The sequence below is a fragment of the Mus pahari genome, chromosome 14 (assembly GCF_900095145.1).
Source record: "Mus pahari chromosome 14, PAHARI_EIJ_v1.1, whole genome shotgun sequence".
Classification (NCBI taxonomy): domain Eukaryota; kingdom Metazoa; phylum Chordata; class Mammalia; order Rodentia; family Muridae; genus Mus; species Mus pahari.
In genome coordinates, this window is record NC_034603.1 from 81,017,138 (window position 1) to 81,043,841 (window position 26,704).

At 50.6% G+C, this 26,704-nt stretch overlaps 1 protein-coding gene across 2 annotated transcripts in view; it reads right to left on the minus strand.

Annotated features, from left to right (window-relative positions):
• Sdk2 (sidekick cell adhesion molecule 2) overlaps window positions 1-26,704 on the minus strand; it is a 282,556-nt gene that overhangs the window by 12,543 nt on the left and 243,309 nt on the right. Inside the window, exons 37-44 of one of the 2 annotated variants that reach the window (XM_021212230.2) lie at window positions 20,151-20,337; window positions 16,146-16,283; window positions 12,748-12,909; window positions 9,846-9,971; window positions 4,658-4,822; window positions 3,426-3,566; window positions 2,985-3,123; window positions 1,144-1,270 (exon numbers count right to left, since the gene is read on the minus strand). In XM_021212230.2, the coding sequence (XP_021067889.1) occupies window positions 1,144-1,270; window positions 2,985-3,123; window positions 3,426-3,566; window positions 4,658-4,822; window positions 9,846-9,971; window positions 12,748-12,909; window positions 16,146-16,283; window positions 20,151-20,337 (1,185 nt within the window). Of the gene's footprint in view, window positions 1-1,143; window positions 1,271-2,984; window positions 3,124-3,425; window positions 3,567-4,657; window positions 4,823-9,845; window positions 9,972-12,747; window positions 12,910-16,099; window positions 16,284-20,150; window positions 20,338-26,704 lie in introns of those variants that run through there. The other variant, XM_029546072.1, reaches the window with a different exon arrangement.

Below are 26,704 nucleotides of genomic sequence, written 5' to 3' on the forward strand. Positions count from 1 at the left end.
TTTCTCCTCTCGCCACGCATGACAGGGGATACTCTTAACTATGGAGTTGTCTTTCTAGATCCCCTTTTTTTTTTTTTTTTTTTTTTTTTAAGAAACTCCACAAGTTATTGGTAAAACATGACTCAGAGGAGTGATGAATGTTTGGTTCTCTTAGATGGCTTATTGGACAGAGCAGAAGACTTTTCTAGAAAATCTCACAGAAGCAAGGCTTTTGGGAGAGGGTAGAAACAAAGTCCAGGCCCGACTCTATGGCCGGCACAGTGTAACATCTGGCCCTGAAACAGAGAAGCTAGAATCGCAGGCTGTTGCACTTGAGTGAACTCCAGGATGGTCTTGTATTTCCCGCTCCATCTCCCCAGTGCTGGGATTATGAGTGTGGCTGGTGTAAATGCTGCTGGAGATTGAACCTCGGATCTACCAAATGCTAGGTGAGTACTCATCCACTGAGCTGCTGGGACTGAACCCCAGGATTCCAATATGCTAAGTAAGTACTCATCCACTGAGCTGCTGGGACTGAACCCCAGGAATCCAATATGCTAAGTAAGTACTCATCCACTGAGCTGCTGGAACAGAACTCCATGATTCCAATATGTTAAGTAAGGACTCTTCCACTGAGCTGCTGAGACTGAACCCCAGGATTCCAATATGCTAAGTAAGTACTCATCCACTGAGCTGCTGAGACTGAACCCTGGGATTCCCTCATGCGAGGAAGGTACACACCCACTGAGCCGCTGAGACTGAACCCCAGGACTGCCCTATGCTCATCTACTGAGCTGCATCCCTAGCCCCTCATTTAGTTACTCTTCACCTCAGCTCCAAGGTTCCTCCATAAGTCCGAGTTACCGAGAACCCGGGCAATGGCTGGTCTCTGGTAGCTGTAAGGGTCCAGGCTCTCATGTGATTCCTGTGACCCAGACCCCATTCGCTCTGGGGCAAACTCTGAGCATGGCTTGGAGGTGGTGGTGACTGACCCATGAATGACTTCTGGATAACTTCTCCCTCCCCCTTGGTCTCCATAGTCAAGGAAGGAAAGAAGGGAGGAGGGAGAAGGAGGAGGAGGAGGAGGAAGAAGAGGAAGAGGAGGCTGGTTGTATGATAGGATGAGCCACCACCTGACTAGACTTGGGTCCTCATGCCCCTCACCTGGGAGTCAGAGATCTCTGAGGGCTTCTCCGTCAGGCTGCTGCTCTCAGCTGGGATGAGGTCGTTGTACTTGGTGACATCTTCATCAGAGTAATGTAGGCTGCCCGGACTGGGCCTGGGAGGGGACCTAGGGAGAGAAAGAAGTAAGGCTGAGAGGGAGCCTCAGAGAGGGCGTAGGCCACCAGCCCCTCCACCCTGGGTTCCTCCTTGTGACTACACTGTGTCAGCCTGGGCCTTAGAGAAGGGGGTGGGGGCACTTAGAGGAGGAGGAGGAGAGAAAACAGGATACCACACTGAAGTCCTTGAACATATAGGGCAAATGGAATGTGTGTCCATGTGCCTGGGCACATACATGTATGCACAGACATTACTGAGACCAGAGTTCAGCTTGAATCTGGCTTGGTGAAATTTTTCTCATTCCCATGGGGGCGTAGAACATGCAGGCCTCTATGTGTGTGTCCTATGAGTAGGAGGGGGAGGGGGACAAGGGGTGGTAGGGCCATGGGTGAAATGCCCCCTTGTTCCTTCCCCATGGCAGGTCCAGGAGCCTGCTCAGCGGGGCTGTGGCAGCCATGCCAGGCTTGGGTGAGTTTAACCATAGCTTCAAACGCTTCTTTCTTTGGAAGTCTGGGTTGGCGAGGGATGAGAGCCTGGATGCTCCGCCCTCTGCCTTTCCCTCTATCCCCCTTGGAGAAGTACACATGGCTTACCCTTGCAAGAGGAGACAGAGAGAGGCTTTGTGAATTCGCTCAAAGAGGTTGCTCCCCCACCCCCACCCCCACCCCCAGCCTGCTGCCTCCACCGAACCGTGAATGTCAATACGCTGAGGCTGAGGCTGGAGACGGGAGGCCCTTTGGCTGTAGCCTCAACTTCCCTTGAGCTTTTGGGAACATTAAACTGCCCAATCCCGTCAGAGGAGGACCAGGTAGACCCCAGAATCATCCCTGGCCCTCAAGAATGGACAGCCTGGTGGCTTCAGGCAAGTCTATCCAGGAGAGACTAGAGTCAGAAAGAAGTCAGGAATGGGAGCTGGGTCCCACCAAAATGGCCTCTACCTTTTTACATTGCTTTGGGCTTTTGGGAAAGGACCCCATTTGGTGCAAGCTGGCCTCAAACGCTATGGAATTCGGGGCTGACCTGTCTGTACCGATCCTCATGGTTCTGCCTCCCAAGAACCCGCCAGGATTACAGGTGTGCGCCACCACATCCAGTTTTTCCAGTGTTAGGGAAACCCAGGGCCTCAAGCGTGATAGGCAAGCTCTCTGGCAGCAGAGCCAGAGGTCCTTCCACGCTGACTGCTTCCAGAGGCTGAAAGATGGTGGCCGGATCTTGACTTGACTCCAACCACAGTAAGCCAAACCCAGGAGAGGTTTTTACTCCCCCCTTGCTAAGAAAGGCATAAACAATGGGCTGGTCCCTGGCACCTCGCACTGAGGCACCTCATCTGGGTCCAAGATGGAGTGCACGGCCATCCGTAAGGCTGGTTACTAGTGCTATCGACTGCCAACTTCTGTAGGTTGGTTTCCAGGACGCTCTGTGTTTCTGTACACTGCAGCTATTTGGCAGAAACTCTTAGTATCTACCGCCTCCTGGAGTTTTTAACCTTCTCTAAGCTGTGACTGGGTCTGGTGGGACTAACGCAAGCCCCTAAGTATCTTGCTGGGGTCCCACGTGACCTTCTGCTGACCATTGCCAGCCCTGAAGCTTGGATGCTATTTCCCAGGGACGGGGAAGGCCACGCGGGCATGACATGTTCCATGCTCCTTCCCGGCCGTCCCTGCTGGACGCTGCTGTGTGGCCCTCAAGTCTCGGTCTTCCGTCACACATGAAAGGCATAGTACCTGGTGTACAAGCCGTTCTTCCTGCAGAAGGAGTTCTTTACGGACAGCCGCCGGTTGTTGAGCTCCAGAGCAGGGAAACTGCTTTCGTCCAAGCTCAGCATCTCCCCGTGGCCGAGCGCTCCGGACTTGGTATTCCCTCCTGAGGGCAAAGTGATGTGGGGTGTGGGGGGAGAATTGGTACCCGGCAGACCACACAGCCCTTCCTTCCCAGGTCCTTTCTCCCACTTAGCTAGGATGCTCCATTTTCTTGCTTGTTAGCATCAAGACCCGGATTAGAGCCCCGGGTTGTGTGGAGGAATTCCCGGCTGCCCCGCCTGAGATGGTGCATTGCTAGGAAATGGACCTTCCCAGCCCCACAACATAAAGAAGACCTTCAGGAGTCAAGCCTGCCATGGTGGGGTGGGAGGTGTGTGTGTGGGGGAGAGAAGCAGAGTCACTCACCTGAGTCTGTCTTCTTGGAGTACTTCTTGCTCTGACCTCGGATGATGAGTACGAAGACCAGAAGCAGGATGAAGATGAGGCCCACAAGGGCAATGACCACTAAGAACCACCATTCCTCATAAAAGGGGCTGGCTTTCTGGGCTGTAACAGCGGTATAGTGTCAGGACCTGGATGCTCAATACTCTCCTGCCCACAAGCCGTCCTGGTCCATCTGGGGTCCCACCCGCCTGCTCATGGGCATTACCAGTAGGTGGGGGTCTGTGCACTCTAAAAGTTTCTGCTCTGATCTGCTGGCAAAGGTTTGCCTGGAGGACCGTTTTAAGAAGAGTTTTAAGGTTTAGTTAATTGAGAATTCCCTGGGTTTATTAAGAAAGAGTGCTGTGATCGATGAGTGATGTCTGCCAGGGGATCAAGAAGGGAGAATAGCAGTATGTTAGCTGCTTTTTTGTTTTCTCTCTCTTGCCTTTGGGGGGTGGGGGGTGGGGGAAAGACTTTGATAGACAGATTCTAATTTGTGGGTGGAAAGATGGTTCTCTGGACTTTAGGAAGCCCGAGAGAACTTTCCTCAAAGTTTTATTGAATGTTTTGTTGATGTTGTTGTTGTTATTATTATTTATTGATTGATTGATTGATTGATTTACGGATGGCAGAAAGCTAAGGAAGTTTATTTTCATCTCAGACTCTTTGAATTTCATAATTTGATGTTATCCATCTGGGCACAGGAGCAGTATATGGGTGGAAAAGGAGCTGGGTTGCTAATGCCCAAGCAGAGAGTTGATTTTCTGCCTCTATATTTAAAGTGGTCAGTAACTGGGCAGAGCCATAGGTGTAGGCCTAGTGCCCCAAGTAAACCCTAAGCTGGATAGGAGAAATGAAAGAGAGGGGGAGGGTGGGGCAGTGAACACAGCCCACCTGGGTGCTGCCCAATGGGGTCTTAGAGGCCACCAGTGTTAGCCCATGGTCTGCCAGACTGGGTGCTGTCTGTTGGGAGTGGGGTGAGGTGGCTTCCGTGGAGCCATAGTTTATAGCCTGGTTGGCGACTTCCCCTGAGGCTGTGACCGCTGTAGGCCTGGGACCCAGAGCTCATGGTTAGAGAAGTTGAGGGACAGTGTATTTGTATGACCACCTTGATACTCCTGCTGCCCACTGTCTGCCTTCTTCCCGTCTCCTTCCCCCAGCATGTCACCAGCTCTTCCATGGACTCTCTGACCTGTCACCCTACAGGCTGGTACCTGGCACAGACTGGGAGGGGCTGCTGGGAGTGCCAAAGCCATAGTCGTTGACTGCGATGACCCGGAAGTCGTAGCTTACGCCTGGCTTCAGGATGTCCATGCTGAAGGTGTAGGAAGTCACCTCCTTGGGGATATCCTTGATGAGAATGTCCCAGAGCCCCTCATCTGCAGGAGCAGAGAGAGGAGGCACTGTGAGGTGGAGGAGCCGTAGATCCCAGCTGACCTGGTTCTAGCAGCAACCCCCCGAGTACGGGTTCCATCTAATCAGTGGCCCAGTACATGCCTGAGCCTGGCTCTTAGGACGGCCTGTGGAGGTCTTACAGACAGATACTTTCTGAAAGAGTGTGCCTCTAAATCTTTTCTTTATAATTAAAACATCTGTAAAACATTTAAAAAATGTACCATGCAATACATTCTTTAACAACCAAACCAGTACAGGCGAAACACCCTAATCAGAGAAACTAAACTCTAATATCAACATGCCAATGATCTTAGCATTCTAGGGGTCAAGGAAAGAGGACATCAACCTTGAGGCCAGTCTGGAATATATAGTGAGTCTTAAAAGAATAAAAAAGTAAAAATCTAAAATGCCCCCCAAAAGAAACATTTTGAGACCTATAACATCTCAAGTGGAAAGACTACATACACTTAAACTTTATTTCACGTACAAAATATTAAAATAGTACATAAAATTAATGTTTAGGCTATGCATATAAGGTATATCATGTAAGAAAATTTATATGTGTCTATCCAAAATATATTTAGTATATTTGCATATATATTACATATGCAATTATATTCTTATTCTATATTATATTCTATATATAATAGACATATATAACAGAATATGTATTATAGAATTGTCTTGATCTCCCAGCTCTCCCTGCGGCAGCGGCCCTGGCTTCACCCTCAGGGAGCTCATTCTTCCATGAATTTCTGAGCTACTCTCCTATACCAGGGCTGGCTTCCCAGTTCTAGAACATTCTTTCCCAGATTGAAGGAATCTGTGGTTCTTACCACACTTTCCCTCAGATCCAGCAGGGGGATCCGGGACATAGTAGCCACCACTGCCCTAGTGTCATTTGAAAAACATTTTGGACCAAGTGTGCTGCAAGCCGGGTCGAGGGCAGGCGGGCCCTCTACATCATAGATCCTGCCAGTTTACCGAAGTCTGCACGAGGTCTCTCTGTTCAGAGATCCTCCCAGAAGGCCCTGGTCCTGAGCCATGGCTGGTAGTGTGCATGTCTGTGTGCGTGTCCATGCGTGTGTGCGTGGGTGTGCATGTGCACATGTGTGCGCACGCATGTGTGTGCACACTCAAGCACGTGGCCATGTCTGGGTCTCCTTTGCTCTTCGTTCATTGCTCTCCTCCACCTCATTCTTTTGAGAGAGGAAGGGTCTGTCATCAAATTTTGAGCTCAGCAATCAGCTAGACTGGCTGGCCACAGACCATGGGCATCCCTGCCTGCCTCTACCTCCCGGTACAGGGGTCACAAGATTTTTCCCTCAGCTCTTTGCTGGGAATGCAAACTCGGGACCTCATGCTTGGGTAGCAAGCAATTTACCCAGAGAGTCATCTTTCCTGCCTCATTGTCAGTATTTTTGAATATCTACTTGATTATTACCTGTTATTTTAATTTTTTAAAATTACCTTTATTTTGTGTGAATTGGTGTTTTGCCTGCATATTGATCTGACATCATCTCACATATTGGTCTATGTGAGATGACGTCAGATCTTGAAGTTACAGATGGTTGTGAGCTGTCACTCACATGTATATCAGAGTTAGATCTGGAGTTACAGACAGTTGTGAGCTGCCACGGGGGTGCTGGAATTTGAACCCCAGTCCTCTAGAAGAGCAGTCAATGAGTGTCCTTAACCACTGAGCCATCTCTCCAGCCTTCTAATTTAAAATTTTTTGAGACAGGGTCTCATTTTGTAGCCCAAGCTGATTTGGCACTCACAACCCCCTGCCTCTGCCTCTTTCCTTGTGCCAGCACATCCAGTTACCCAATTATCTTTTTGTTTAATCTCCCAGCTCTCTCCCTACTTCGAGGCTATGCCATCCTTAAGGATCATGTGTGACTTGTCTTTATACCCTTATACACCAGCTCTTAGCTCAGACACCTTCGCAGTGTGTGTTAAATCTAGGAGCTCGGACTTTCCCCTGCATTTTTCTTGTATTATCTCAAAGGTCAATGCGTAGCTCAGCACTTCATTCCTTGATTCCTTGGGACATAGTGGGGCTCAGATCCTCATGTGATTACTGTAACAATGTGGCCTCCTCTCCCGTAGCAGCTGACAGTCCTGTGTCATACAACCTGATGTGGGGTGGGGTTGGGGCGGCTGTAACAACGACAGTGGTAAGAACTTCTTCTCCTGTCTGACAGATAAGACAAGGCTCAGAGAACTTAACTTGTCTTGCCAAGGTCACAGTGACATGGCTAACAGTGTTGGCATTTTCTGCTGAGCTATCCGACTCTTGGCACAGGGTACTGAGGAAAGCGGTGGGTGCAACTGCTGCTGCCTTCTAGAGGCTGAGGTCTCCTGCCTGCTCTTTATACCCACTCCCCCTTCTCTGTACCCCACACAAACAAAGGATGGGGTCTGGGCAGGGAGACCAAGCCAGAAGCTGCTAGAATGTCCCTCAGTGGCCTCAGTCCTCAGAGTCAGCAGATGTGGGAGCCAGTTCACAGAGCCCGGTCAGTCCCAGAGTGAACCCCTCCCTCTCTGCTCTGCCTGAGAGCTAAATGGCTCAAAGTTGGTATGCCTAGCTTAGTCTGTGTAGCACGAAGCACAGCAATGTATCACCAGGGCTGCTTTGTCATGAGGAGCTCATTAGCATGTAGGGAGGATAAAAGAGGGGGAAGGCAGTCCAGAGGAGGGGAGACAGCGATCTCTGAAAAACAGCTCACTTTCCAACAGGTTTAAGGGTGGTCCAAGCATCCTCAGGGCTCCCCACCCCGCTTTCCCACTGTCTGGTCCTTCCTAGAACTGCTGGCTTTGGCCCTTCTCGGTCTGTCACGGAATGCTGGCTCAGTCCTTCCTCCATCCCACCTACGTTCACCAAGTCACAACCCCCAAACTTGGAAGGACAGTGGCTCATGCTGGGCCTCCCAGGAAACACTGGAAAAGCAACAGGCTGAGGTCCGGGGCCAACATTCCACAGCCTGACACTGGGTCGGGTGACTTTGGTGGAATAAGCAGGCACGGGCGTTGGTGAGGAGATGCATGCAGAGGCCTCTGGGCCAGTTCAACAGCCAGCACTGGAAGTCCAGGGAGGGACCATCTGGAGTAGGGGGAGAGCCGGCACCACCTGCAGTGTTGGCGACCTGGTGCATCTGAGTTTGTTAGACACTGAGCTACCGTGGCTGTGATGGTTAGTGTGAGATTAGGGCAGTGGTGGGTGGTGGTGGCTTCCAGGAGCTCCCGGAATAATTAACTCTTTGTTATTGGGGTGACCCAGCTACCCTGAGGGACGTACAACCTGTCGTGGGGCTGGTTCAAGTCTCCATAAGAAGCATTCTGGGGAAATGGCTCGGCCAGCAAACTGCTTGTTTTGCAAGCATTGAGGTTAGAGTCTGATCCCCTAGGACCCAGGTTTTTCTTTTTTTCTTTTTTTTATTTGAGACAGGGTTCCTCTGTGTAGCCCTGGCTGGCCTCGAACTCAGAAATCCGCCTGCCCCTGCCTCCTGAGTGCTGGGATTAAAGGCGTGCGCCACCAACGCCCGGCCTTTTTTTCTTTTTTAAAATATTTATTTATTTCATTTATATGAGTACACTGTAGCTGTCTTCAGACACACCAGAAGAAGGCATCGGATCCCATTACAGATGGGTGTGAGCCACCATGTGGTTGCTGGGAATTGAACCCAGGACCTCTGGAAGAACAGCCAGAGCTCTTAACTGCTGAGCCATCTCTCCAGCCCCAGGACCCAGGTTTTTCATCTTTATTTTAAAAAGCCAGACCCCGGCGCGGTGGCAAGCAATTGGGAGCTCAGTGCTGGGGAGACAGAATGCTCTCTGGGGCTCACTGGCCAGCTAGCGTAGGTTAATTTGGTGAGTTCCAGGCCAGTGAGAGACCCTGTCTCATAAAATAAGGTGGACGGCACCTGAGGAATTCCACCAGAGGCTGACTTTAGGCATCTACCTGCGTGCACGTCTCAACTACTACTAGACTCCCCTACCTCTGACTATGATCCTCATTTGGCAGCAGAAGTTATCTTATCTCTCTCAACTTCTATCCTAGGCAGAGCCTCAGAATACAAAGATCAAGCTGGCAGCTCTTGGCTGACTTGGGCTCCTCTGATTAGCTTGGAAACCTAGCAACAGAGGGAGCTGGAGCTTGTGGTGGAAGGAACTGGAGACCGGGAAGCAGGTGCAGGGCCGATAGTGAAACAGGAGCGGAGAGCCGGCCCCCTCAGGAGTGACTTATCAGCCGCTCAGCCCCTGATGGCTTTGGAGGTTCTTGTGATTCGATTTCAGGCTTGACAGGAGAGGTCGGTAGGATGACAAAGTGAGTCACAAGCAGGACATGGGCATTTAGCTAACGTGAGCCAAGTGAGCCAAGCCTCGCTTTTCTGGCTTCGTGGTCTTCATGGGCGTGCACGGATGAATGAGTATGCGAGTGTGTGTGCGTGCGTGTGCGTGTGCATGTGCGTGTGCGTGTGTGTGTGTGTATGCGAGAGGGTGTGTGCACTTGTATGTGGAAGTCAGAGGGAGGTGTTGAATGTCTTTGTTAATTGTTCTCTACTGTGTATTTCTTGAGACAGAATCTCATTGAAACTAGAGCTTGCCGATTCTAGCCAGCAAACTCTGGGGCCCTGTCCAATGCTGGTGTTATAGGTGTGCTCCACCATGTATGGCTTTTTTTTTGGGGGGGGGGTTGGGGACCTGAAATTGGGTCCTTGTGCCTGCACACTTGACTGCCCAGCCCTTCCTCTGGCTTCTTGAACAATCTTTAGCCTTCGTTGGTTCCTACAAGGTGCTAACAACTGTTTCCGGGGATTCTTAAGCAAGAGTCTGGCTCTAAGGAGAAACCCTTGTCCTCTGTCCCCCAACTCCAGCTCCACTTACAACAGCACACATACATACCTTCATGGAGGGAGGATGGGAACAAGCCCAAGGGTAAAGACGGGAGAAGGGCAGGGTGTGGACCACGGAGGGAAGACAGCCCAGCCTGGGCAGGCGTACCTGAAGGCCTGGCCTCTATTACATAGCGCGTGATTGGCCCTTTGCCAGGATCTCCGCTGGACCAGTGGATGGCAATGGCTGAGCTGTACCGAACGATGATCGGTACTCCGGGTGGTCCTGGGGCACCTGCAAATGTCCCACAGTGCATGAGGATACCCGTGGAACCAAGAGTGGCCTCCCTTTACAACAACCTGTGCTGGTGGGAGGGGGCTGGGCAAGCAGATCAACTCTAGACATAGAGCCTCCGGGACATCCTGCAAATACTAGGTCCGAAGAGCATATCTTAGGGCCGGGCCTGCCAGGATGTGGCCACTGTCTCTTCCTGTTATTCCCACACCTCCTGAATCCCAGGGCAAGGCAAGGGGTAGACGATGATCCCGGGAAGAGCTCCAGACAAGAGACAGAGGATGGAGGCATGTAAGACAAGGCAGAACGTATCATGTGATCCACTCATGGAATCCCTCGGGGGTGCCTCAGTTTGCCCATCTGTGAGGGCCTTGTGGAAAGATAATCCTGAAAGGAGATGCCACGGTGGGCAGCAGAGGTGAACAGACTGATGGTGGAGTGTGCCCAGGCATGGAGGTCTGTCTGAGAGGGTGAAGGTCCCTTTAACATCTCCTTGCCTGGCATGTGATAATGCCCGTCCGTCCTGTCTCTTACTTGAAATCTGCTACCCCCACATGCATGTGCTGTTAGGCTAGGTGTGGAGAGAGCAGGCTGGGGCCCTAGGAAGCCTCAGGAAGAGAACTTGGCAGAAGGTGTGTCTTGCAGACTGAGATATCGGAGAGGGAGGGTGGACTGGCAGACTGGAGGCAGCCTGTGTTGACAGAGGACTGGGCCGGGTATCCGTCTATGCTGCATCACTTCACTGGGAGTATGCCACCACAAGACTTGCCCCTGCCGCATGTGGTCCCCACCGGGCATGTCTCCCAGTAGACATGATGCTAAATATCCCTAGAGCCTGGCACACAGTAGGTGCTTCCTATGGGCTCATAGTACCAGGGGTTGAGGCAGCAGTGCGAATGCATGTGTGCAGGCTGATGGATGGCCTCTAGCTGCCTGATAGGAAGAGAACACAACTCCGACGTCTCAACAAAGCCCTCTGGGACCCCGGAGAGCCGTTCAACTCAGACAGGAGGCCGGAGACTTCGCACACAGCTGGATACCCCATTGCCAGGCCCCCATATCCACTCCTGACGTCAGTTTTGGAGAGCTTCCCCCCTCTTTCCCTTCTCTAAAGAGCATCCTGCCGGCGGCCCGTAAAGGGGAGACACGACCTGAGAGTGGGGTGCAGGCTGGGGAGGCCTCTGGGAGTCCCTGCTTTTCACTCTGTATAGGGCATCGCTCAGGACAGAGAAAAGGGCTGCCTCTGGCTTTTCTGGTGAGCCAAGGACAGCTGCGCTGGTGTTGTCTCTTGTAGAGCCCTCCTGGGTAAGGTTGGCTTTCTTTCTTGGTATCCTCCATCCCTCCTCTATTTCTTGTCCAAGGCCTTCCCTATCCCGTGTCACAAACTCCAAGCTGGAACTCTTTAAACCCTAGGTCGGAACAGGCTGAGCTAAGGTGGCCTGCTATTTGCCAACTCTCTTCTAGCTTTTAGATCCCAGAAAGTCTCGGAGGAGAGGCAGAGCTGAGGAGGCTGGGACAGCAGCCTCCCGGGGTCCTGCACATCCTGTTCTTACTGAATGAGAAATGGGGGTAACAAACCCACAGCAGGTAGAAGGCAAGAAGGCCTGGGTTCTCCAGGCCTTTTCTTCTTTTAGCCCAGACTCTGGAGAAAGTTCACTGTCTGCTGATGGCCCAGGGACACTGAGGGGAAGGAGATGGAGGAGATGGGGGAGGAAGCTGGGCTGGGCCTGACTGGATTCTTCCTTGAGAGAAAGTGTGGGTGGCAGGTTTGCTTAGGAGGACCCTTGACAGGGGTCAGTGAATATTAAACCCTGATGGCCCCAGGGTCTTGGGTGGGGAGAGGGAAGTGACAAGAGACCAGGAGCAGTGACAGAGAGGATTAGGGTGGGACCTCAAGGGCAGAACATTGACATGCAAATACAAAGTGGCCTTCTATTTGTAAAAGCAGTTGCCACAGTCTCTGGGAGTCCAAGAGGCAGAAGCAGGCTGAGTTCAAGGTCAGCCTGGTCTACAGTTCGAGTTCTAGGGCAGCCAGGGCTACACAGGGAAACCCTGTCTTGAAAATGGGAAAAGAGGTGTTGGGTGTTGGGGAAGGCAGGGGCCTGGCTGCCAGGAGGCAGCTCGTGTGTCAGAGAGTTACTGGAGGTGCCAGACTGCAGCTCATGGGGTCAGAAGCTCTGTCCACCCAGGGAGCATACAACTGAGCAAGAGCTGTCTTCTGCACCCTGCTCTGAGAGCCACTGCTGGGTGGGGGAGGGGGAGGTACAGGGAGGCTGCCTCCTTCCTGGACAGAGGTGACAGGGGCTGAGGTGACAAAGGCTGAGGGCTAGAGAGGAAGGGAAGAAGGAGCATGCGGAAACCTCCGCGGTTGTAGCGGTTCATCCTTGTAAAACCGGCACTTGAGCGAAGGAGGCCGGAGGACCACGAGTAGCAGGCCAACCTGGGCTCTATATTGAGGCAGACCCCGTGACAGCCTGGGATGTGTGTCTGGGCCTGCGTGGCGAGAGGGTCTGGGTCAGTCCAGGCTTGGGCGGGAATAGCCCAGGGACTTAGATGCTAATAACCAAGCCCGGGAAGAAAAGAGTGAAGCTAAGAGGAGGGATAGGGAGGAGCCAAGAGGAGGGAGGAGGAGAGAGGGAGGACTTCCGGCAGGAGATTGAAGAGTATAAACCTCCTGCTTCCCACTGTCTTCAGAGCTAGCTCTAGACCTCCTGGGTCTCTCTTATTTGGAGGCCTGAGGATGCGGGGGTATAGGACAGTGTCACGTCTCTCCTACCTTCTCCAGGGCCTGTAGTGATGTTGGCTTCGATCTCAGGCCCATAGGTGAAGGTCTTGGCTTTGATTCGGAAACGATAGGTCATGCCCTCGGCCAGATCCTTCACTTTCAGCCACAGTGGGCTGTTCCCTTTCACATCCACGGTTACAATCTTGCTGACCCCTGTGGGGGAAGGACTGTGAATAGGGGCGACAGTAGCTGGTGGGAACAGGGCCACCAAGACCACTGGCAGCTACCGGGAGGAGGTGACGGTTGTGGCCTCCATCTCTTGGCATCAGCCGAGCTGTCACTCAAGCCCACAGGCTGCCAACCCTGTGTCAGGAACATGGCTCTGAAAAGAGCTCAGGAAAAAAACAAACAAACAAAAAAAAACCCAAAAAAACCACTCCATGGCTAAAGTACCCAGAGGAAAGCTATGTCCTGTCTGCCCATCCCGGAACAGCCACAAAGTCTCCATCCTGTCTCACAGCTAGATCACCCGTCAGCCCATCCCATGCCAACATCTCACAGAACGTGACACTAGGGCAGCTGGTGTTGGGACATTCTGTGAAGATAGCTCCAGCACTGCGGCTGGATGGCACCTGGTGACTACTCTAACCCCACCCCAGCCCCCACCCCAGTCCCACCTCTGTGCTCTTCTTGGCCAATGAGAGCCCAGCTCCAGGGGCCCCATCATCTGTAACCATGTGGCTTTTAGGGTTGAAGCTTCACAGCTAAGGTCATGGCGGCCAGAGGCAGGATGGGGGGGCTTCCACGAGGTGGTTCTGTGTGCTCCGCACTTTCCCAACCCTAAAGGCTCCCTGAGAGCCAGGACCAGGCTTTGTTCTCTTACAGAAGGTGTCTACTGGTTACCTCAGAACCTGCTGTAGCCCTTAAGCTTGCCCTAGTATGTGTGTATGTGGGGTGTGTGTGTGTGTGTGTATGGATTCCCTTAAAGCTGGAGAAAAAAATATATAAATAAACATATAATATGTATATATATATATGTGTGTGTGTGTGTGTGTGTGTGTGTGTGGTTTCAGTTTATTCTTCCAATAAGCCAGAGGATTAGGAGCATTCCTAATAAGGAAATGGAGCTTCACATAAAAGGAGAGCACACCAAACACATAGTAGGTACTTCATTAAATTTATGTATTATTATTATTATTATTATTATTATTATTATTATTACTTTTATTATTATTTTTAGACAGGGTTTCTCTGTGGCCTGGGCTGTTCTGGAACTTGCTCTGTAGATCAGACTGGCCTTGAACTCAAGAGATCTACATGCCTCTGGCTGAAGTGGTGTTAGGATTAAAGGCATGTGCCACCACTGCCTGACATTGTTTCTTTTCCTTAGATGCTAATGATCCTGCATCAAGCCCAGAGGGGAGCAGAGTGGAGCAGGGGATATTTTTCTCACATGTATGCCTGGATACCACTTGCATGCCTGGTGCTCAAGGAAGCCAAAAAGGATACTGAATTGCCTAAAACTGGAGTTATGCCGGGCGTGGTGGCGCACACCTTTAATCCCAGCACTCGGGAGGCAGAGGCAGGCGGATTTCTAAATTCGAGGCCAGCCTGGTCTACAAAGTGAGTTCCAGGACAGCCAGGGCTACATAGAGAAACCCTGTCTTGAAAAACCAAAACCAAAACCAAAACCAAAACCAAAACCAAAACCAAAACCAAAACCAAAACCAAAATAAAAAACCCTGGAGTTATGCAGTGAGTTGCCATGTGGGTACTTGGGACTTGGCCCTTTGTGATGGTTGCAAGGACCCTAAACTGCTAGGTCATCTCTCTATGCCATATTTATTTTTGAGATAGGGCCTCTGGTGATGCAAACTGGTCTCAAACTTCCTGTATAGCTAAGGAGCTCCCTGAACTCCCGTCTCCCTGCCTCCACGTCCTGAGAGCTGGAACTGTGGGCACGAGTCACCATGGCTAGCTTATGTGGTACTGAGGCCGGGACCCAGGACTCTGCGCACGCCAGGCAACCACTGTGCCAATGGAGCCTCAGCTCTAGCCCTTTCACTTACTGAATGAGTCCTCTTTGATACTGCTGAGCAGACCTCGTCCTGGCCTAGACCTTGGCTTCCTCTATAAGAAGATGAGGAGCTGCTGGCCTGCTGCAGAGCTGTGGCATTTCTAAATGGAGACCCTTACTCAGGAACCTATAAGGACACAGAAAGACCCTGATGGACTGAGATCTTGAGAGGCCAAGAACTCTGTTTCTCAAAGTGGGATGTCTCTGGATAGGCCAGGTAGAAACCATTCAGACTAGGGCCTGTCTAGGTCCCCTGCATCTTGTCTTCTTGACCTCTGACTTAGCTCTGTTCCTGCCTGTATCTCTTTCCAGGACCTGCCTCCCCTTTGGTTCTGATGCAGCCCGGCTCTGCAAGATGGGTGACTGGCACCCAGGTGGTGGCAAGAAAGACTGAGGACCATTGTCCCCACCCCTGACCCAGAACTGGAGCTGCCTAATGTTCCCAGGCTGTCCCTTGTTCTTACCAGGCTCCAGTGCTAGGAGGTGTGTGTGTGTGTGTGTGTGTGTGTGTGTGTGTGTGTGTATCCACAGAAATGGTCACTTCTGTCACCAGGGTGTCACTTCTAGGGCAGTCTTCTCCCTGTGCCTTGTTGTAGTAGACCCAGCCATCCAGAAGCCCAGCCCCTTTCTTGCCTGTGAGTTCTCTTAAGATAGCTGCCGGGGATAAAACAGTGGCGACTTCTGGCTCGTTCCTATCAGCAGGCATTGGGCTGTACTGTTCGAGAAAGCTGGCAGTTACCTGATGCCAACAGGCAGGAGGGCTGCCCGTCCAAGCCCTCCTGAGAGCCCCCATGGCAGAGCAGGGTCTGGGAAGGGCAGGGGTGGAGAGGGAGAGAGTGATCTGAAGACAGTGCATTTGACCTGGGCTAGGACAGTCATTTGCAGAGCAGGAGTGTGGTAGCTGCTCACTGTCACACATCTCCCTGAGGGAGCCGCTCCCAGGCTTTGATAAGATTTCTAAAAGGGTCCCTGACCCTCCAGAGGGGGTGTGCTGAGAACTCTGAGGTTTGGAGGGGGCCAGGATAACATGAGAGCACTCTTTTCTTCGGGGCCCTGTCCATTCTTGGGGCAACTATGTTTTGCTTGGATTCCCCCTCTCTCTCTTCCTGATTCAGTTTACGGAACAGGATGTCTGTGTTCCAGGTTCCCTGCCTGCACAGGAGACTGCGGCCCGGGGATGCTGTTTCGACTTTGCCCTCAGGTGCTTTTCTCTCAGAAACACCCCACCCCCTGGGTCGATCTCCCCATTTATGACAGGAAGAGTCTCACCGCGTCTAACGGCTGAGGAGTGATCACGGTGTGGTCTCTGGGTGCAAACCAGCCCTTGAAAGGGGAGAGAGAGATCAGGCCACATGGGAGATCTCTCACTTACCGTCCACTGGGGTGCAGGGTTCGTACACCAGCCTGTAGCCCTCCAGAGGACCGTTGGGGAACTGTGGGGCGTCCCAGGACACATTCACTGACGTGGTGGTCAGCTCGCTGAACTTGACCGAGCCCGGGGCACTGGGGGCTGTGGAGAGACAGCAAAGGGTTTTTTGTTTTTCTCTTTCTGTGGAAGTGCAAAGCCTCAGGTTGGGCTCCAAGCAACTAGCAAGAGCTCTTGGGTCCATGCCCGGGAAGAAGAGAGAGTGAGGCTAGGCACAAGAAGAAGGCAGGAAGGGTCAGCTAAGGCCCTCGAAATCTCCTCCTCCCTTGCCTTCACTAGCTCTCAGCTAAGAGCAGAGGCTCTGGCATGGGGAGAAAGACCTCCTTAAAGATGGAGAATCTGGACTCCCTCCTAGGTGGCTCTGAGCCCTGGCTAGTAGCAGGGGACACCAGCCACTGCATTACCATGGTGACCCTGAGGGTCACTATGGGGGCATAGACCATTGCTTGCCACCGTGGGGCATGTTTTTCAGCATCCCGGTAGAGTGGGGTGGGGGGTGCCTTGGGATACAGAGTGGGCGCTAAAGGAGAGGTCAGAGCTCCGGAGACATGGCCTTCCTTTAATCCCTGGGTGGCAGGGCTTGCACAGAGACATCAGGCTGTCAGCAGGAGCCAGACCCAAGGACAGCCAGAGCCTCTGGAAGAGATGTTTTCTTGTTCTGAGACCCCTGGGGTAACTCTGAAAACACAAGGATGGAAGATTCTGGTGTGTGTGTGGGGGAGGGGGACTGGGAAATGGGAGGGCAAAGAGGCAAGACAGGAAGCACCCCACCCCCACCCCCCCAGCATCCCAATCTGGTTGGGTGGATGGCCAGGCTATTATTGTCCAGTGCTGCCTCCCACCAGGCCAGAACTAATCTTGACAGCTTCCTGCCCATCTCCCCCGCTGTCTTTGAAGGAGGGAGGTGAACTCAGGGCCCTTTCCTGCCCTCCCCCTCAACACACTAGGGGGTTAGAAGGACGTGGGACAGGACATTCTGTCCTATGCTACAGGGCCGGAAGCTTCTAGGCTCCTGGGGGGGCTCGTGCCTGACCAGTGACACTGATGAAGTGTGATGAAGTGTCGTTGAGATGGCCAGGCAGGCAGAGAGACGGAGAGGCTAGCACACCCAAGCTCCGGCCTGTGGCTGACCCGGGGGAGCCAGGGGAGGGAAAGGCTGCCCTGGAGTGGGATCTTGTCCCAGAGAGGAACCCGGGTTATGAGCTGTCTCAGGCAGTATGCTTTCTACAGTTTGCAATGGAAGACTAGTGGGGGGGGGGGCACGGTAAGGAAGGCATCAGGCTGGAAAAGCCGCCTCCTGGAGGCCAGGGCAGAAAGCCGTACTAACGGGTGATTTGTTCTAACAAAAATCTGAGGACGTTTGTTTCATGTAAAATGCCATTTTGGCAAAGAAGCTACAGGCATCCCCCCCCAACCCAATCTGTGGCGTTGGGAATTAAACCCAGGGCATCTCTCTCAGGCTAGGCAAGATGAGATATCATCTAGACCTTCCCATATACAGTTAACTCATTTCTAGGTTACTTTTGATTCCTGATACAATGCAAATAGTACTGTATCTATTTACTAAGTAGTTGTTACTTGGTGCGGTCTGTACATGCTCAGTAGAGACACATTTGTTTATTTGGTGCTGTAGTCTGTGTTCAGTATGGATACATTTTCATTTGCTTGTTTGCAGTTTTGAGGCATTCTCCCTTGGCTCAGGGCAGTCTAGAACTTGCTGTGTAGCTAAAGGTGGCTCTGATTGACTTTAAAGGTTTACTTTTATTTTCATTTATGTGCATGTGTGTCTGTGTGTATGTCACACCAGCACACATGCCCATGGAGGCCAGCAAAAATGGGGTCAGGTCCCCTGGAACTGAGGCTAAGGTGGTTGTGAGACACTTTAATGTGGGTTCTGGGAGTGGAACTCCGTCCTCTGGAAGGACAGCAATGCTGAGCCATCTCTCCAGCCCTGACTTAGAGCTCTTGCCCCTCCAGGCTTCATCTCTTAAGTGCTTAGATTACAGGTCTGGGTGCTGCCACGCCCAGGCAGAAGCAAGTTTGGGGCATATTTTCCTTTCTTGGTTGGTTGAAATCCAGATGGAAACTCATGGCTTTGGAGGGTTGACACAGGGGGAGAGAAAGAAAGAAAGAAAGAAAGAAAGAAAGAAAGAAAGAAAGAAAGAAAGAAAGAAAGAAAGAAAGAAAGAAAGAAAGAAAGAAAGAGGAAGGAAGGAAGGAAGGAAGGAAGGAAGGAAGCAAGCAAGCAAGCAAGCAAGCAAGCAAGCAAGCAAGCAAGCAAGCAATCCCAAATTCTCTCAGATCTGCCTTGGTTCCAGCAGCTGCCCTTTCCCCTATGATCTTACCAGGGGATGGATTATCAACAAAAAGCCTGTTTTCTGGGGTGACTCTAACCCCTGTTGTTAGACAGACACTACACTGCTTACTCCCTGGGACTTCTAGGGGAATCCTGTGTGACACTGACCAAAAAGTGGCTTTGGACACCTCAGGACAAGAGGATCTGTCCCCTCTCTCCTTCCTCCGTCCTGCCTGGGTCTGGTCCCCACCTCTCTTTGTCATCTCCTCCAGACACTCAGCCCAGAAGGCAGAGCCAGTTTTTCAAAACAAAGTAAGATCTAATCCTTTTGAAAATTTTATTTATTTATTTATTTTTAAAGATTTATTTATTTATTATATGTGAGTACACTGTAGCTGTCTTCAGACACTCTGGAAGAGGGCATCAGATCTCGTTACGGATGGTTGTGAGCCACCATGTGGTTGCTGGGATTTGAACTCAGGACCTTCGGAAGAGCAGTCAGTGCTCTTAACCACTGAGCCATCTCACCAGCCCTATTTATTTATTTTTATTTCATGTTCATTGGTGTTTTTGCCTGCTGCATGTCTGTGTGAGATTATCAGAGCCCCTGAAACTGGAGTAGCAGGCAGTTATGAGCTGTCACATGGGTGCTGGGAATTGAACCCGGGTCTTTTAGAAGAACAGCCAGTGCTCTTTTTTGGTTTTTCGAGACAGGGTTTCTCTGTGTAGCCTGGCTGTTCTGAAACTCACTCTGTAGACCAGGCTGGCCTCGAACTCAGAAATCCGCCTGCCTCTGCCTCCCAAGTGCTGGGATTAAAGGTGTGCACCACCACTGCCCAGCTCTTAACCACTGAGGCAGAGTTCTAATTCTTAACAGCTCCATCACTCTGTGTCTCCCCATCACACTGAGCACAAATCCTGTTCTCCAGACCCTTGGGGATCGGGCCTCACTCCACCTCTCTTGTCAGCACCCGGTTCTGTCCCTCCAGCCTCCAGGTCTCTGCACCTGCTGGTCCTTCTGACAGGAATCCGGCTTCCTGCTTGTCTCCAGAGCTTCCCACAGCTGGTCTCCTCTGGCTCAAAGCTCAGTTCAGGTGTAGCCAGCCATCTTATGAACCACACCCGGCTTCCCTTAGCTCCCCCCACCCCCAAGCCAGCTCATGGGTGCTTGCTTGTTTATGTCCTGGCCCCTGGTCCTCACCAGGACACAGACTCACTTTTTTTTTTTTTTTTTTTTTTAAATCATTGTTTCGTCACCAGCATGAAGCAAAAGTGTGGGCTCACAGAAGACAATGAACGTGGGGTGGGATGAGCAAAGGCAACCTGAGGAAGGAGGAGAAAGCCAAACGAGGGCGGGGTGTGTGTGTGTGTGGCGGCTGTCCCAAAGGCTGAGACAAGGTGGGTAGAACAGGCTAGGTGAGATCTGGGGACTTTCTTAAGGTTCCCTGTGAGAGTTTTCATTGTTTTTTTTTTTTTTTCTTTTCCGGACACATAGAGCCTTCTTTGCAGGCTGGGCTTTTCTTTCCACAGGGCATCTGGAAGTGGGGCCTGGGTATCCCAACCCGGTTCCCCAGCCGCGTGAGATAGCTCTGACACCAGGCGTGGACACCAGTCTGTCCCCCAAACACCGACCACCCCAAGAGACTTCTCCCCACCTGCTTGCTGAGTCTGGCCCCGGGTCGGGGTGCTCCTTGGCCCATCCCCCGCAGCATTGAAGGCTGCCACGCTGACCATGTAGGCCGTGTAGCCCGTCAGGTTCTTGAGTTTCACGCTGTTCTCAGCCAGGAACAGAGTCTTCACCTTCTCCGTGAGGTTCCTCCGCTGGGCTTCCCAGAAATAAATCTGTGGGAACCAAAGATTGTGGGATGAGAGGGACGACGACATTAGGCTTCCCCTCCGCCTCTGCCCATCTCAGGGTTCAAAGACACCCCTGCTTTCAACCAGGAAACAATATGGAAGTAGCTAAGAGCTTTTAAAGAAGGAGTCTGGAACTTTCCTTTTTTTTTTTTTTTTTTTAAAAAGATTTATTTATTTATTATATGTAAGTACACTGTAGCTGTCTTCAGACACTCCAGAAGAGGGAGTCAGATCTTGTTAAGGATGGTTGAGAGCCACCATGTGGTTGCTGGGATTTGAACTCTGCACCTTTGTTTGGAAGAGCAGTTGGGGGTGCTCTTACCCGCTGAGCCATCTCACCAGCCCCGGAACTTTCCTTTTTGTAGCCAATACCCACCCTCTGCTCGATTGCAAACCTCATCCCCCATGTATCTTGTTTCTCTGTGGTTGGTATCTGTTGAATGTAACTAACGCAGTCCTGTCTGCCTCAGAATAGGAACCTGCGTCTCACCAGCCTGAGCTGGAGAGGCAGGAGCAGTCATGGGCTCTGCTCCGCTGTGTGGGGCACAAGGGCCAGCAGTGTGGCCATGCCAGGGCACTGGTGAGGAGCAGAGAGCCTCAGCCCTGCCCCATGTGCCACATTAGCAGCCTCAGCTGCTAATGCTCCTGTAAAAAGCTCCCGCTGTAAATAAAGTTCCTGGCGGTGCATACTCGCAATCCAATCTGATAGGTGTGGCTCAAAGTCTGAAAAGTCGGATGCAGGCTGGACAGAGGTGGCATTCGGTTCCTGGTTCAACTCTCATGGCACCATTTGCTAGGTGTGTGACTTGGTCAGCTGCAGAGGGCTTAAGGACACCTGCTTTCCGGGGTGGGCAAGAAGGCTGCAGGCCATAAGGACTGGACAACTTCTAAAGGTATTGTTACATGGTTGTGGAGGATTTTAGGTCCTCAGCGCAGCAGGAGCTTCGTGGAGCCTCCGGGCACTCTATAATGAGCATGGTTAGTGCTTTTAAACATGCATGGAAGACTCTCAAACTACTTTAAGAGCTGGGACTCTTACATACAGCCTGGCATCCTAAACCCTGTACAGGATTGGAGATCATTTGGCGCCATCTGCTGGCCAAAGAGGGTTTGGACACGACTGGTGTTTCCTTTCCTCCATAACAATAAAAGTAGGAAAGAGCTAATAAAAGTGTCCACCCCCAGCGTGTGCAGAGGCAGTTAGGACATCTTGTCACTACAAAAGATTTGCTTCTCTACAGCCTTGCTTCCATTTTTTAAAAAAATTCTTTTTATATGGGGAATTGAGGTCTTCATTCATAAAATCACCCACTCATCTACTGACTATGAGAATGCAACAGCCACAAAGTGTTTCCTGGATTCATCGCTTGGAGACGAGCTCGAGGCTATCTCTACAGCTCTGCACACTCCCTGAGCATCGACAGCTTGCCGAGGACAGTCAGGGAACTGTTGGATTCTTCTGGCCTGAGGAGAGGGAGAGAGGGATTCCAGGAGTCTCTGTGGAAATGCAGGGGGAGCTGGAACAGCAGAGGAGGCCGAGGAGGGGTGACAGGCCGTGTGAGGAGCAACAGGCAGGGAGTGTCATGTCTCAACTGGGTGAGGCACGGTGCTGTGGAGACCTGTGACCGTTGATGAAGAATAGGGCAGATTTATCAGCGGCCTTAGCAGGGTGAGATCTGGAGGGACCGTGAAGATGAGAAGGCACTTGGGGTTGGGGTTGGAAAGGAGAGTAGAGGGTCAGCTTGAGGGGGGCGGAGACTATGGAATATTGTCTTTGATTTCTTCCCCCCCTTTCCTTCTTCCTGCCCTCTGCAGGAGGGTCTCTCTCCCTCCGCTGAAGATGAAGCCTGAGTTCTATGAATACTGTCATGTGCCTGTGTATCCCCAGAGCACAGCAAACCATGAGCAGCCGATGACGCTAACCCCATTTCTTAACTCTTGGTTCTTATTCCCAGCCTGTTTCCCCTTTAACCACTTTTCTGGCGTATAGTTGATGAAATTTTAATAGAATTAAGATATATAATCAATGTTCCTTTTTCTCTTTTTCTTTTTTAAAAAAAGATTTATTGATTACTGCTAGCAGGACAACAATCTCCAAGCCAAACCTGAGACTGTTGTAAGAAAGGGAGTGAGGGAAGGAGTTTTTTGTTTTTTTAAAGATTTATTTATTTATTTTGTGTATATAAGTACACTGTTGCTGCCTTCAGACATCCCAGAAGAGGGCATCAGATCCCATTATAGATGGTTGTGAGCCCCCATGTGGTTACTGGGAATTGAACTCAGGACCCCTGGAAGAGCAGTCAGTGCTCTTAACCATCTCTCCAGCCCCTCTTTTCTCATTTTTTTTGTTGGTGTTGCTTATAGTGCTAGAAACAGAGCCCAGGGCCTTGAGCATGCTCAGAAGCACTTGATCAGCACTGCACCCTGGCCAACCTGTTATTGTTATTATTATTATTATTATTATTAGTAGTATTAATTTATTTTTCCTTTTTTTTTTTGAGTCAGGACTTAGCCCAGCTGCTCCTGATTTTAAAGTGACTGAGGATAACCTTGAGCCAATCTTCCTGCTGGGATTACAGGTAGAGGCCCCTACCCCTGTTGTTTTATGCCTGCAGAGGGTCAAACCCCAGGAATCATGGATGCTAACCACTCTACCAACTGACCCTTACCCCAAGCCCTCTGGTGTTCTCATACCCACCTACTGTGGACCACTGTCACGCTAAGCTGATTGGCACCTGTCACCTTCAAGGGTCACCTCTCTTATTTATTTTTGATTTTTCATAAAGAAAATCACAATTTATTAACAGATTATGAGAACAGTGATTAAGACATGATTGAAATGAGAGAACAGAACGATTGAGAAAGAATAAGAGAAGCCTATCTATTGGGGTATGGGCTTATCTAAGAGGAGTCTTAATTAAGTCTTAGCATTAGTATTTATCTCTTGTTGGTTTGGTTACAACTCGGAGAGTCCTTAATAAACTCTACCCGCTGCCCTTGTTGGATACATCAGGAGGTGGTGTGTGTGTGTGTGTAGGTAGAACAATCGCTGAGAAAGCAGAAGCAGGACCTGCTGTCCTTGACTCCTGGTTCCGGGAATGTCCCTTTCCTGTACTGGGCATCTGCTGCGATTCCTAGAAAACTGCAGGAACCAAAGCCTTTAAGCAAATGCTTCTAATTGTGTTAAATCCCTGACCCACAGTTACCTTTTTTGATGCACTCTAAGAACCTTTAAGAGCAAGGGTCAGCATATGGGTTTCAGGTACACACCACAGTTTTATTGGGCTAGCATCCTGCAGGTTAAATCCAGGAACAGGTTCATCCTATGCGCCTGAAACTCTTTTGGCTGGGGGGTTATTTTTGTTTCTTTGGGATAGGCTCACTGTTCCCCAGGAAGGCCCGGAACTCACTCTGTGGCCCCGCCTCAGCTTTCTAAGTGCCGGGATGAAAGCTGAGTGCCTGTGTTTTTCCACTTTCTTTTTTGGGACAGGGTCCCTCTATGTAGCTCCGGCTGGCTTGAATTCATGGAGACCCAACTGTACCTGTCTTCCGAGGGCTGCGAGTAGAGGTGTGTGCGACCATGCCTGGCTTGAAATGTTTGCCATATGACCTGCATCTCTCCAGGCCCCCCCAAATCTGGCCACCACCTTCTTCCTGATTTCATGACTTGGAGTATTCTTTTTCTTTCTTTCTTTCTTTTTTTTTAGAGAATTATTTATTTTGTTTATATGAGTATACCGTAGCTGTCTTCAGACACACTAGAAGAGGGCATCAGGTGGATCCCATTACAGATAGTTGTGAGCCATCACAACTCAGGACCTATGGAAGAGCGGTCAGTGCTCTTAATCCCTGAGCCATTTCTCCAGCCCAATTTGGACTATTCTACTCTGTTATTACTATCCCAGGGACTCTGTGAGTCAGGTCATGTATGAGTGAGGTCATGCAGACCAGTCTTCCTGTAGTTGGCTCATTTCACTTTACACAATGTCTTCTGGGTTCATATAGCTTTGAGGCAAGAAAACAAATGGACCGTCCCCCAAAGCAGACAAATAAATGGGTAACAGGAACCTGGAAAGGCACCAGGCATTACCAAACATGAATTAGGTGGAGATTCAAGTCCATACCACCACGACCAGCCATGCATCAGGACACACGCCTGTAATCCCAGCATTTGGGTAATGGAAGCAAGAGGACCAGAAGTTAAATGTCATTCTTAGTGACACAGTGAATTCAAGACCAGTCTGGGTTATATGAAACCCTGTCTCAAAACATGGCATTGATGGCAGTGGCTGTTATTAAAGTATCAAGATATAACCAGCCCTGGGGTTGGAGAGATGGCTCAGTGGTTAAGAGCACTGACTGGGGCTGGAGAGATGGCTCAGTCATTAAGAGCACTGACTGTTCTTCAGTCCTGAGTTCAATTCCCAGCAACCACATGGTGGCTCACAACCATCTGTAATGGGATTCATGCCCTTTTCTGGTGTGTCTCAAGAAAGCTACAGTGTACTCATATACGTAAAATACATAAATAATTCTTGGGGGGGAGGGGAGAAGATAGCCAGCCCTCTGGTGAGAGGCTAGACGCCTCCTGTGCCATCACTGGAAATGTAAGATGGCATAGTTACTGTGGGAAACAGTCTGGAGTTCTTCAAAGAAAATTAAAAATAGAATTACCATATGATCCTGCAATCTCATTTCTGGGAATGTATCCAAAAGCATTAAAATCAGGATCTTGAAGAAGATATTTACACTCCCATGTTACGCCGTAGTAAGAGCCACAAAAGCCAAGATGTAGAAAATCCAGGCACTCTATTGCACACCTGTCACCCTGCACTTGGAAACTGACAAGTTCAAGGTCATCCTTGGGGACATAGCTAGTTTAAGACCATGCTGAGCTCAAAACCACCCTGTCTCAAAAAACAAATAAAGAAACAGACAACCGCTTCTCACTACGTCAGTGGGTGAGCAGATGAACAGACAGCGTTTGTGCATTTACAATGGATTTCAAAATTTGATTTCAAAGCAGGGAAGTCTTGCCACTTAGAAGCACATGAACCTGCATCCCCCTCCAGTGAATCTCACAGTCTTTTTTTTTTTTTTTTTTGGCTTTTCGAGACAGGGTTTCTCTGTGTAGCCCTGGCTGTCCTGGAATTTTTTTTTTTTTTTTTTTGGCTTTTCGAGACAGGGTTTCTCTGTGTAGCCCTGGCTGTCCTGGAACTTACTTTGTAGATCAGGCTGGCCTCGAACTCAGAAATCCACCTGCCTCTGCCTCCCGAGTGCTGGGATTAAAGGCGTGCGCCACCTCGCCTGGCGCTCTCACAGTCTTTAGACTGCTAGGAACACCTGATGCTATGGGAGGGCTACGTAAGAAGTCACCATGGCACATCCATCAAGGGAACCACAACAGGGAAATGTCTCATGGTCAGGGGGCCCAACGTTTCCGTCCCATAGCTGTGATCCCCTGCAGGAGGAATCTGCCCGCCCGCCCACCCGCCAGCCTGGGACTGTGAGGGACTTCACTGCTATCATGGCAATGCCAGTTTGTTGTTGTTGGGGGACGGAGGCAACTCTGGAATGGAACCCAGGGCCTTGCGCATGATAAGCAGATGTTCTCTGATTTAGTCACTTTCTCAGCCCTTGTTTGTTTGTTTTAGTTACTGACAGTCTCATGCAGCCTGGAACTAGCTATCTGGTTGAGGAGGACTTTGAGCTCTTGATCCCCTTGCCTCCCCACCTTCAGAAAACTGGTACTATGGGTGTGTTTTGCCACAATCAACTTATAGCCCTTGTTTTTATTATATTTTAAATTTTTAGTTATGTGTACACACACGTGCGCACGTGTGTGTGTGTGTGTGTGTGTGTGTGTGTGTGTATGTGTCCCTGTCTGTGTGCCACTGTGCACATGGGTGCAGGGTCAGAAGAAGGTGTCAGAGTTCCAGGAGCTTAAGTCCCAGCCAGTTGTGGGTGTTGAGAAACGAAGCAAGTGGTCTTAACTAGGGAGCCATCTCTCTAGCTTTACCCTTGTTATTTTGGGGCAAGAATTTTGAGAGGTAGACAAAGTTGGCTGTGAGCCCACAATTCTCCCGCCTCAACCACGCTTTCCTTTCCTGCTTGAATGATGGGTATGTGCTGCCATGCCTGGGCCAGTGGCTCTCCATCCATCTATCTGCCCATTCATCTATCCATCTACCCATCCATCCATCCATCTACCCATCATCCATCCATCCATCCATCCATCCATTATCCATCCATCCATCCATCCATCCATCCATTATCCATCCACCCATCCATCCATCCACCTGCCCATCTGCCCATGTATCCATCCATCTATCCATCTACCCATCCATCCATC